Below are 13,073 nucleotides of genomic sequence, written 5' to 3'. Positions count from 1 at the left end.
TTTGTATAGTGCACATCTTTTTGAAGTGGGGTTTGAAGCATGACACTGATAACGCATCCCAAAGGTCACATGCGCCCCAGAATTTAAGGACGGCAAGGCAGCAACAACTTGGAAATGTGTTAAAAGTACATATACGATGTATATATGTTTAAGTCTGATGCTCAGGAAGACCAGTAGTTATCCTTTTAAGTACAATAGAAATATTTTAATTATACGACGCTGTAAGAAATTAGCATCACCGTACTTGTTTTAAGTCATCACTATCCCATTCAGGTTCCGTGCCCTTGGACCCGAAGCTCAGCACCTGCATAGAGGAAGGCAAAGACTTCCTAAAGTCATTCCCAGACAGCGCCACCTTCAGTGCCATTAGCAGCATTACGCAGACTCTCCTCAGCAGCCTGCAGGCCGCCTAAGCAAGCGTCGCTCAACACTGCATTGTTAATAATTGATGGACCACGACTACTGTGCAGATATGTCAATCTTAGGTCTTGCTCACTAATAAATGTATAATTCATTTATGTATTGTGTTGTAGAATTAAAAGGTCACATTTAATTACTGCAAAGTGAAAATATAACTTTAGATACCGGAGACAAAAGCCATTGAAAAACTTAAGATTCGATATAGTACGGTAATTTGATTACATTTTCACAACTGAATTATTTTTTCAAATATATTTTATTTTATTTTCAAAAGAGCTATTATCATGGCTATATATTAAGTTTTGCTACCAAGAAACATTCTAATAGAACAGGTGCAGCTACAGTGCTTAAGGTGAGAATCACTGCTGTGTGAAATCTAACAGATACTATAATTGTGTGGAACAATTGTACTGGGAATAGCCAAACCTGAACAAGAACACAAAAGGAAATATTTAACAAGCTTTGACTGTGTTGGGAAGCCACGCAAATCTAAGTTGGATTCTTTAATTTGCTTGTGGACACATGAGGATAATAGCAGTGGGCAGTACAGGATTGTAATGACAATTGAACAGCTCCAAATGATCCAAACAGTTTTATGGGGGAGAGTAAACTGGAAAACATTTCCTGCAACCCTTCAGCTTTACATCCAATAATAGTAAGGAAACACTCAAATCCATGCAGGACAGCTGGAATGTAAGGAATAGAAGAAGAGGACAAGAGAGAGCGCGCTGAAGGGGAGATGCAATGTTTGGAAAATATGCTTGAGACCCAAAACTGGGCACACACCCCTTTAATGCAAACATCAGTACTACAGCAACACACACAAGTTTGGAGAATGTTTGCGTCATAGATTTTGAATACAGCTACACACACCTGCCACCCAGACAGCGACACACTAAAAGGCATTTGTAATGATTTGAAGCAATTACATCCAGAATATTTCCAACCACTTAGCACAAATAACCCACAGTGCAGAAAATCTATCTAGTTATCTTTACGTTATTTATATATATATATATATATCCTGGGAAGTTAAAGACTTGATGCATTTCAACAATTTAATGGACATTTTTTTATAAATAAAATCAGTGGCGGAAAAAAAAAAAGAAAAGGTCCATACATTTGTACAAATAGATCCTCAAGATTTATGCAACTCCCAGTTTGGAGGAGGAAAAGCTGCACGGCCCTTTGGTCAGCTCTATAAGACAGAGCTGCCGCAGTCAGCCTCGAGGCCCCAAATAAGTGGTGTGGGGGGAAAGGAATCTTTATCATACAACTATTTTGAAACAAACTTGCGCGCACACACACACACACAACAGACAAATCACTACATTGCGCATTTACAAGTTGACTATCAAATTTGTACACATTGAGACCCTATCATGGGACATTTTCACTTCATCTTCTCTTCTTCCAACTAGTGTTGCAGACATTTTACAATTTTTTCTCTCCCCCCCCCCCCCCCCACACACACACACACACACAATTTACACTTTTTATTCCCCGGCAGCGACACGTCAAGAACAGATCTTGTAGTGGAGATGTTGGGGCTGGGTTTATTTCGTGGACAGAATGAGGGCGACGATGAGCCCGTAGAGACCCAAGACTTCGGCGAAAATCAAGATGAGGATCATGCCCACAAAAAGCCGCGGCTGCTGAGCCGTGCCCCTGACGCCCGCGTCACCCACTATGCCGATGGCAAAGCCGGCCGCCAGCCCGCTCAGGCCCACGCTCAACCCGGCTCCCAAGTGGAGGAAGCTCCTTGAAGAGAGACAAGATATGCAGGAGGTCAAATCAGCCATTTTGAGAATTAGCAGTAACAGTAATATTGAGGGTACGGGTTGTGGGGTTAAACGTTATGACTGCCACAAAACTGACATTAAATTCATAATGCAATATAAAGCGTTCTGAAACATTTAAAATATGTATAAACATTCATCCAGAATTCGATTCATAACATGCAGTATGTCATTCTGCTGTAAGTTATTTACTGTAAATGCTTTTCTTATAGCCGGGGCATTCATTACCTGAGCTAAGAGGACGAGGGGTTTATTGGAAGCAGGCGATAATTGGAGTGATGCTGTTATTTCCTAAAGTTTGAAACTCATTACTTCTATTTTCAACTTTAATAATGGTTTACAATGCTCTAACTAAAATTATTCCAATACAAATGGCTAATTAGAATTTATGTGACACCGGCGGAATCAAATATAACAACATATCCCTTATACCTGTTTTTAATATACAGAAGCTAAAGGAACATTATTTCAGGTCATGTAGGGTGATTAAAACATTTTGGGAAGAGATACATTATGTAATTGAAGGAGTTACTTCTTAAAAAAATAAAAAAATGTAAAAAAATAAAATCACACTGGATCCAATTTTTTTTTCTGTTGGGATTATATCCAGATAAGCATAAATATAGTAAAAATTAACAAACATAACTTGGTGTGTAGTGACTGCAAAGAAATGTCTTGCATTGATAATGAAAGTCTAGCCAAACATATTATTATTAGGCAATGGATGAATCAAAAGTTAGTGCTACCTTCGGCAAGAATAACATACATTTTAAAGAAGATATTGCATATAAAAGTGAACTGATAGGCGTTTGATCTGTTCCCTCGTTTTCTTGTCTTATGTTTGTTCAAATAAAAAAAATGTTTTGCATATAAAAGTGAACTGATAGGCGTTTGATTTGTTCCCTCATTTTCTTGTTTTAGGTTTGTTCAAATAAAAAAAAATGTTTTAACTAGAACTATTTGTTAAAAGAGAAGATTTCTTGTGTTTGTATTTATTTTGTCTTATTTTTGTTGTTGATGTGCTACAAAAATTGTAAAAAAATAAATAAATAAAATAAGTCTAAACATTGATGAGGAAAACTAGTTTATAGAGTGCATGAGAAAGTTGTTATCTTGGAGCAACAGAAGCAATGGTTGTAATAGCAGTTAGGAGCAAACTGCTCAGTTAGCATTACTACTATGGTTGAGTTGATTCAAATATTGGCTGCACTACTCAAAGGTGTGTTACACTTGCACAGTTATAAAAGTTTTTTTGAAATTTTGTCTATCATCCACAATCTTTATGTGAGACAAGGACACATGTTTTTATTTGTTTATGTATTCTAGATAAATGCTAGCTAGAGTCAGCTAACAATGGAGGTAATGGAATTCGCTCTATTCTACATATTAAGCGCTCTAAAAGCCTCCATCAAGGTTTTTTATAGGTGGGTTGAAATCACGTGACCTGGAGGCACATCCGGGTAATTCCAGGTTTTAGGCAATGGTCAAAGCCCCATTAGGCTACTGTTTATTTATCTGAATCAGTGCAGATTTGGGCATATTTTAAAGGTTTAGAGGCAAATATAAAAGTGATCATGAAAAAATATTTAAAATGGGATGGAGTGGATTTTTACACTCTTAAGGAAAATATATTCTTTAAAGATTTAAATCATTTATCGTCACCAAGAGGTTACTGCTACCTCACTTCACCTGACACTTGTGGTATTTACAAAAGAGAAGATTGGAAGCACATCATGTCTTCACAACTGGAGAGGGCCACAAATTAAGCATTAATCCATGAAAGACAAAGTTGAACTTATGTTTGATTGACATAACGATTGCTGAGCTGCTGTGATCGTGACGCTAATGAGAAAAATTATACATTTGTTTGCAGTTTAATTCCTACGACAAATATTAGTCTCATCTACAATTCATGTCTGCAGTTGTTTTTATGGTTTGAAGTTCATATTTTGTCTCATTTAGCTATAAACGTCCCTGTTGTTCAGCAATGTTTGCTGGCGATATCAAGATTCATTATATGAATGAGCCCACGGTAGATTTATTCATCTACTTTATCAATACTAATTAGGATATTTTCTTTAAGCTAACAAATATCACCAAGGACGCTGTAATGTGGTCATCTGTGTCGAATAAAGCACTTAGTTTTCCCGCACAACAACAACTAAGCTTTTAGTTTCTGTTGTGAAAATCGACAAAAATATGGTGTATTCGACCAACAATCACAATATTTATTACTAAGACTTAACATGACGTTAGTTTATTTGCACAACCAGATCTTTCTAGTTATATTTAGGCACAGCAACCACAAAAGAACACAAACTAATGCGATCTATTGTCACTTCCTTACGTTTAATTCTGCTATCAAACACTAATATAGTAGAGAACAAACTTGATTGCATCACAGAAAGTTTCTCAAATATTTTACAAAGTGATTGCTATAGACACGAGCATGGTCCGATTGTAGTCCACAAGATGATGAAAGTGATATTTTTAAGAGCCATTTACTTCGACGCACGTTCGTTATTTCCTGACTTTATTACCATTATGACCCACTTCTTTCGGGACTCCGTAAAAGCTATTTCCAATCTCTATTTGAACGACGAACACCTAAGAACAGAACAGCAATGCGGCATTTTCTGATCAAACTACACTCTCACTTGTTTGATGCTACGCTCAACCTGCTTGACCATCATGTGAATTAAGCCGTGAAGAAGAAAAATGAATGTAACGTCATGCAACCCTAATATGTAATATTTACATATTTTGCTCATTTTAAGCATACCGTGGCGCATTCATTTCACAGACGCATCACAACATTCGCTTTTTCCTTAAACAACACTTCTGCTCATGACAGATTTCATGCGAGACAACAACGGCAGCTAGTAGCAGTATTGCAAAGTGCTAAACAAGAAATGAAAACTTCGAACATAATAAAACAATCACTTACTCTACAATGCGTGCTCTCACTGGGATGTCGACTGATGCAATGTTCAATTCCTTTCCATTTAGATAAAATAAGTTATCATAATCCTCACAGGTATACAAAAAAAAGGCGGGCGCTAACAGGCGTCTTTTCGTCTTTCTCACCATTATTGGGTTTAAATTGAATGTCAAAGTTGAACAAATTCTCGGTTTATAGCAACAACCTTGTAGTATAAAAGTGAGAGGCAATGCATTAGCTAACTGTCTCAATATGTCAATATTGCAGCATAAGCTTATTACCTCTTGTGATCACGGTGCCGCTATAAGTAGTTCCTTAACGTTATCGCTTATAATAACAATATAGCTAATACTTGGTTAATATTTAGGTCACGACATGTAAATGGAGTATTGTTGGCAGTTTTTAGATGTTTTAAGACAGTTTTATGGGCACAATCGATGACCCCCATTAGCTTCATTGTTAGCCACCTCGTAATCAGAATGCATAAAAAAAAGACAGACATGTGTATTCGTCTCTTACATAGGGACTGTAAATGATATGCAACATTGGGCAAAGCTATTGGGGAGCTTTTTTATTCCATTATTTACAGACCAGACATAAAATTACACATTTACCTCATGTATGCTTTTTGTACACAAATGAACAAGTTTACTGGTTTTAAAGGGGAACTGCACTTTTAAAAAGACTTCTTTTGGAATTTTGATTAGCATTCACAACCTCCTATGTAAGACAAGAACACGTGTGTAGAGTGCCATATAGGCGGAATAGAGCAAATATTACCTCCATTGTTTGTTGACTTGTTTTTTTTAACGTTGATTTACTTGTTAAAATAAAAAAAATTTAATTTAAAAAATGTGTTCTTGTCTTGCATAAGGATTGTGAATGATAAGCACAATTCCAAAAAAAATGCAGTTCCCCTTTAACAACAATACAAGGGTAACAGTTGTGCAACCAATATATTAAAGCCCACAGAAAGGAGCTAAATGCTGACCAGTCATGATAGCACCATCTTGTGGTGTTATTAAAAACACAAAGCAGCCGGCGACTCCTGTGGTCTTTCTTAGGGTTGGGTATCGTTTGAATTCGAACGATTCTGATTCAGATTCTTTGTTTCGATTCCGATTCCTGACGATTCTCGATTCCGATTCTTTTAAGAGGCAGGGTCAAAAAAAAGTTTAGGATATTTTAAATGAGCTAGCTAACCTACAGTCTTTCTGAATGAAATAGTCTGACATTCTCCATCAATTTTAATTCTATTAACTTTTTATGAACTTTACAATAAATTCCTCACAGGGCTGTTTTCAGCTAGAATATAAATATCAAATCTATGAACTTGAATATAAATATTATAAATTATGAATACATTTTCCAAGGGGTGCACTTTCCTCAAGAGAGCTTTATTTTTGAAAACCTCATGAAAACACATTTACACACACAAGTGTATGATGCTGCGGGTACTTAAAAATGTTACCGTGCTCCCACTGATGGGCTAACCTGGTGCAGAAAAGCAAATAAACAATAAGAAACAACTTGCAAAACCCAGTCCAGATTAGCAGCAGGTACAGTATAAAATCAGAGACAGTTCTTGTCTAGGAAAATGACCATATCCGCCTTCTCAGGCAGGATGCGTGAGCGTTCTGGACAGATAGTGTCTCCTGCTGTGGAAAATACACGTTCGCTAGGTGTGGAAGAAGCTTGTACGCATAAATAGGAGAAAGCTAGATCTGACAGCAAAGGATAAGTCTTTTGTTGGTTCCACCGGACCACCACCATGTAGCAAGGTCGTCAGACATTAGTATCGGTGGAACGTCCTGGTACATCTGCAGCTCTCTCTCCACTCGTTTCTTGATGGACATGGAGCTCTGTTATTTCGCGGTTATTTCATTTTTTTTTGTAAAGTAAAGCCACACTTTCGACCGCCGACGCCCGCTATCCATGCTTGAGCTTGACTGACTCGCTATGCTAACACTTCCGGGGGTGGGCGCTTCTTCGTTGGTGTTCAGCGGCTTCTTCTTCCGGTTCGGCGGACATATTTGTTTCCGGTCGGCGGACTAAATTGGCGTGACAGCATCGAAAATAGGAATCGAAATTTAAACTTTTGAACGATTCCGGGAGAATCGGAAAGTTAGTCCCGGTTCCAATCGATACTCGATACCCAACCCTAGTCTTTCTTGGTGGTGAATTGAATTAAGGTGTTGATTGGCGCATTTTCAATAGTATGTAGTGTATGATGTGTGTTTTGTGGGAAAGGAGTACTCACTTGTAGAGTGTGACCTGCTCGGTAATGTTGTTGGCAATCAGCACTGCTACAACGAGGCCATAGATGGCGATGATACCCGCCATGACCACGGGGATGATGGACTTCATGATGAGCTCTGGCCTCATCACGGACATGGCGGCGATGCCTGTGCCGCTCTTGGCCGTGCCGTACGCTGCTCCCAAGGCTGGCAGAGAGAGGGAAGCAGAAACACAGCGATGTGAAGTAACCATTTTAGTTTCAATTCCCCTCAAAAAGTTGGTCATAACGACATCTGGGAAATTTTTCACCGCATCAGCCTGCGTCTCGTTTCCTCTATCAATTTTACTGTCAAAACTTAATGGACTCTACAGTGTGCTATAAGGTGAAGAATCGACTTGACAAAGATGAACTAGCAAAGTGCCACAAAAATACACATGCATGGATGAGCGAGAGCTGCTTCAACACAATTTTGTTATTAAATGGTGCCAGTGTCAGAGCGACGCTACAACAAAACCAGAAATAAGGTAGCGGGGTATTGATCACATTTTCCATCATCTTTTTAAAGCAGCAAGAAAGCAAACATGTTTCTATTTACTAACGCAGGCTGCATCATTTGCTTGGCATATGTACAAAAGAAGGTGGTTTGCAGTTTCCTCTTAATTTTATCTGAAAGGCCCCCAGAGACGTCTTAGTGAAGCAGCCCCAGGCCTGCTGTTGCCGGTTAACTCGTTTATAGGGACAACGTGCTGAGAGCAAGCTTGGACGTGTAGCAGAGTCGATGCTAAGATTAGCAATAAAGCTTTCTAACAAATGACGCACACCAAGCCGGCCAATCTATAAAATGTATGATTAAATTGATGTGGTCGGTAAAAGGCTGTCCGTTTAGAAATGAGTAGGACTGGCAAATAATAGGAATATTGCCAAACGTGTCCCTGAGGTACCCTTTTTTTTTTTTTTTTTTTTTAAACCGAGGTACCACGATCATAATAACCTTGAACCAAAAGAATAGTCAAGATATTCATTATTATCCTGCAAGGTGATAAATTAGCTCAAAAATCTCTGCCACTCATTATTTCTAGGTATGTGTGTGAATGACAGGAGACAACACGGAGTCCTTAAACAAAACATTTGTTCACGGTCTATGAAATGAGTCACGTCTGGCAGCTCCTGCAGTGGTGTGCAACTACAACCTCTGGATTTTTAATCCTAATCCCTTCAGATCAGGCTGAGAGCTTTTACATTTTTTACTCCGTGGCAATGATTTGCTATGTGGGAAGCCCCTGTGACGTCAAGGCACGGGTGGTGCCTGGAGCTACACAGGCGGCCGGCTGTAGATTGGTCGGTAGTGCAGAGGCGGTTGAAAAAAGGGAAACACTGGTCCAAATGTAAGAATCAGTAGTAAAAAAAAAAAATTGTGCTTTTATTTAACGACGAGCTGCCGGCTGTGCAGGGATTAGGCTGCAGCATTTATGAGTTACACTGAACGCTTGCGTCTGACGCGATCTGAATCTGCTGCCACATGCATATTTTGTTTTAAACAAATAAAAAAATAGATGCTGCACATCTTTGATGGACTTGTCAAATAGCTAAATAACTGATCGCCAAGACTGTTGATTGCGTGGATTTGACCGCATCATGAAGCCAATGAAAAGAAATGGAGTGCAGTTTTTGGCTGCAACCACCAGAGGCGCTATTGATTCAGCCTCAACAAGTTAGGATCTAAGCAGCTGTGTCTGTCTGTCTGTCTGTCTGTGTGCCATTGACTAAATCAGTGGTTCTTAAACTATTTTCACAAAGTGCCACCGCAGAAAACACTTGGCTCTCCAAGTACCACCATAATGACCAACATTAAAATACAGTAGTGTAGTAGGCTTAAGTATTCATTAAAAACTAGGCAGAGGTTTTATTCAACAAGTATATTGAATATTTTGGCCACTGTAACATTACACATGGTTTGAACAGTAACACTGTTTAAATATAGGAAAATAAAACACTGAACTTTAATCAATAGGCATCTACCACAACACAGAAAGTAACGTTACCTTAGCTGTGGATGTATTGTGAGATTAGCTTGACATGAAAAGATTCCAAAGAAATTTTGACATGTAGGGGCAGAATCTTTCAGAAACTATTCCCAGCTGTGCCAAAAGTCGTGTCACCAAAGTGAGAATGAACGCAACACAACCTTATAATAAATCTAAGTGTAATAAATGATAAATAATAATGATAAATGGGTTATACTTGTATAGCGCTTTTCTACCTTCAAGGTACTCAAAGCGCTTTGACAGTATTTCCACATTCACTCACACATTCACACACTGATGGCGGGAGCTGCCATGCAAGGCGCTAACCAGCAGCCATCAGGAGCAAGGGTGAAGTGTCTTGCCCAAGGACACAACGGACATGACTAGGATGGTAGAAGGTGGGGATTGAACCCCAGTAACCAGCAACACAGATTGCTGGCACGGCCACTCTACCAACTTCGCCACGCCGCCCCTTGTAATGAAAACAAACATAAAACAAGCATTGTTAAGTGTTACACATCATTGTCAATAAACTTCAAAACTTTGCTATCATTGATAAATTGCCATTTTTGTGTGCGTTTGTTTTCTTCATATCAAGGGGGTTCACTCGTTGCTCTCAGCACCTGACCGCGTTTATTAAAAAGCAGAATTAAATGGAGTGAATCGTCTTGTCAGCCATTTGCAATCTTTGTCTCTGTGGGAGGAGGTAGGACAGCGACACACACACACACAGAGAGAGAGAGAGAGAGAGAGAGAGAGAGAGAGAGCGAGCGAGCGAGCGAGAGAAAGCGAGAAAAGTGAGAAGCACCGCAAGGTAATCAAAATTAAGAGGGAAACAAAGTTGATTGCAAAGCCAAATGTCCACTAATTATTGAAGTCCATTTTGTGCTATGAGATTGAGAGTAAAATTTATTTGTACTGTTTGGTTACTTATTTAAGATAATAAAAGTTGGCGTTCCAATTACAATGGTAAAAATAGTAATTCAAAATCAATGTTTATTGCCTTTGAAATACATAGTGGCATTATAATTATATATTATGATTACATTCATGCTTTATTTGATCTCAAAATGACACTGACAATGTTGCAATAATTGGCGTAGGGCTGGGCGATACATCGAGTTTGCAAAACATATCAATATATTTTTAAACAAGAATATGAATTAAGAACATATTTGTAATATCGATATAATTTTTTGGGGCGGTATAGCTCGGTTGGTAGGGTGGCTGTGCCAGCAACTTGAGGGTTCCAGGTTCGATCCCCGCTTCCGCCATCCTAGTCACTGCCGTTGTGTCCTTGGGCAAGACACTTTACCCACCTGATCCCAGTGCCACCCACACTGGTTTAAATGTAACTTAGATATTGGGTTTCACTATGTAAAAGCGCTTTGAGTCACTAGAGAAAAGCGCTATATAAATACAATTCACTTCACTTATTTCACTTTAAAATTACCAAACGCCACTTATTTGTTGTGTTCCTTGTTTCCCCCGCTTCCCTCCACGGGATACTAAACCCCTCCCCTTCCTCCTTCCAAGACGTGCTTGCACTATAAGAACATGTTTACTATGATGGGTCACGATTGGTTTGAGTATGGCCAATCAAAGGCAACATAGGGCGTGTCATCGAACCAGGAAGGGAAATCACAACAGACATCCCAAATGACGACAAGAGAGTTGTAGAAGAGAAGAGGGAATTTTCAAGCGAGTGATTTATATATTAAAAAAACTAGTGGAAGATGGCAGAGGGATTCTCTTCCTTAGATTTTTCTTTCAGCGATGTAGACGACGTCCAGGAAACCCACAATGCGTCTATTTAGCACATTTGGACAAATGTATGCGTCTGGACAATACATTCATTTGAGTTGTTTACCATGTAAACCCAAATCAAAACTGGAAGAGGTGGAATACACATTTAAGAACACACATGATTGTGGCAGACATGTGATGACTTATGCTACACAGTATAGCCTGTCTAAATGCTACATTTCATTTTCATTGGTGTTTTACAACAAGACAGTAGCTGACATTTTGTTCATTATTTCTACCCTTTATATTTCAACATTGAATAGTTTAATCATTTTGAAACAAACAGCAAGATCATAGTCGCACAATTAAGTCAAGTCACCTACTTGGCGCTGACCAGACGTGTGGTCTAGTAGGACCACAGAACCGTATGCGTGTGACAGTCCATTACATCGTCGACTTGGAATTAAAAAGTGCCTGTCTGCAAATGTATTTTTTTATCCGAGTTTGATACATGTTGTATTATTTGCACAGCTATGTTATTTAGTTTACGTAGAAATAATATTTTTCTATTTTATTTATGTTATGCAATTTTGTGCTACCCAGTTTCTTTTCTGTGCTGTTAATACCCATCTTGACTAACTGGGTTAATAAAAGTGCCACTGACTGTCATTCACTTCAATTTCAGTAAATTTCCCTCAAAAATGAATATCTTTGTATAAATATTTTAACTGGAAAATATATCGAGATTTATATCTAATAAAAAAGTAAAAATATATTGAGATATACTTTTTCGTCCACATCAGCCCTAACTTGGCGGACAATACATCGTCCAGCAAAATGGACTACCTGCCCAGGCCTATCAAATATGTAATGTATGTGCATTAAAATGGAAACTTCACTAGACAAGTCAAATGGTTACTCCAAGTCAGAAGGCACGTCATGTGACTATCATGTGACCAAGTGTCATCCCTTTCCAACAAGAAGGAAGTCACCCTTTGGAATTGATTTTCAAATGGTTCCCTAAAGACAACGTTACGTCCAAAGATGGAATTAAATTTAATGGCAGGTAACACTAAAAAGTAAACGGGCAGGGGGGGCAATGCGTAAAAACGGTGTCAAATAAATAAATAACACCTCCTAACTGCTTGTTAGCTTCATTGCATCCCAGGCCGTGTTGCAATCACCGCAATGAAGCCAAAAGGCTGGATGGTGAACTCCTTCAACATTTTTGGTTTACTTATCAAGCTACATCAAGTCAATTATACAAATACGTCATAAAGCACATTAATTCATATGACGTCATCGAGCTAGCCTGGCACCTTTAGCACAATGGCTATAACCACGTTCACAATGAAAATGTAAGCGCGACCATTATTTAGACACCGTTCAAATAAACCAAAAGCGGTTTAATTGTTTTTATAAAGACGTCATCTACAGGAAGTAAAAAAATGGCGTTTGCAACAAGGTGACATTTACGAGCTAGCTTAGAGGGAAGAGCTCGCCGTTAGCGTGCCAAATGACGGATGAAACACATATATAGCCCCGTAGCCATCTTTGATGGAAAAAATATATATATATAAATTAAATTAATTTGTGGAAGATGAATAGAGACTGATAGTTACCGCTAAACACCATGGCAGCAGAGGCACCCATCACCGCGAAGAACGGGGAGTATTCGGGACTTGCGGCCGACATTCTTCCTCACGCAAGAAGGTAAATATATACTTGTATAAAAATATTAACTAGGAAATAGTCAATAACGTCGACTAAATGGGGGTAACCCGTAAACTGGGAATGTGAGGACACGAAGGAAGCTGCGGCTAACTAAACTAGCATTTGAGTGGACACGAGATCGAGTCACGACTCGGCGATAAATACTCGGCACAAAATGGCGACGGGGGGAA

General features: G+C 38.8%; 2 protein-coding genes across 2 annotated transcripts in view; one reads left to right on the top strand and one right to left on the bottom strand.

Annotated features, from left to right (window-relative positions):
* Positions 1 to 1,903, top strand: part of nubp2 (nucleotide binding protein 2 (MinD homolog, E. coli)) — a 6,089-nt gene extending 4,186 nt beyond the window's left edge. The window contains exon 7 of the mRNA XM_062055871.1: positions 274 to 1,903. Within this exon, the coding sequence (XP_061911855.1) occupies positions 274 to 413 (140 nt within the window). The 3' untranslated portion in view covers positions 414 to 1,903. The remainder of the gene's footprint in view (positions 1 to 273) is intronic.
* atp6v0cb (ATPase H+ transporting V0 subunit cb) lies at positions 1,876 to 13,073 on the bottom strand. Its single transcript, XM_062055872.1, has 3 exons — positions 12,792 to 13,073; positions 7,421 to 7,604; positions 1,876 to 2,181 (listed from the first exon to the last, which is right to left on the bottom strand). Exons 1-3 carry the CDS (start codon positions 12,862 to 12,864, stop codon positions 1,977 to 1,979), a joined length of 462 nt encoding a protein of 153 aa, XP_061911856.1. The 5' UTR covers positions 12,865 to 13,073; the 3' UTR covers positions 1,876 to 1,976.

The sequence above is a fragment of the Entelurus aequoreus genome, linkage group LG08 (genome assembly GCF_033978785.1).
Source record: "Entelurus aequoreus isolate RoL-2023_Sb linkage group LG08, RoL_Eaeq_v1.1, whole genome shotgun sequence".
NCBI lineage: Eukaryota > Metazoa > Chordata > Actinopteri > Syngnathiformes > Syngnathidae > Entelurus > Entelurus aequoreus.
This window is presented reverse-complemented; position numbering and strand designations above follow the sequence as displayed.

Bases quoted from the DNA above. Each gene is read 5' to 3' on its own strand.
- atp6v0cb (XM_062055872.1), bottom strand. From the start codon at position 12,864: ATGTCGGCCGCAAGTCCCGAATACTCCCCGTTCTTCGCGGTGATGGGT. The intron at 7,605-12,791 runs GTAACTATCAGT...TCTCTCTGCCAG, and splicing joins TGCTGCCATGGTGTTTAGCG to CCTTGGGAGCAGCGTACGGC. The intron at 2,182-7,420 runs GTGAGTACTCCT...TCTCTCTTCAAG, and splicing joins GAGCAGGTCACACTCTACAA to GAGCTTCCTCCACTTGGGAG.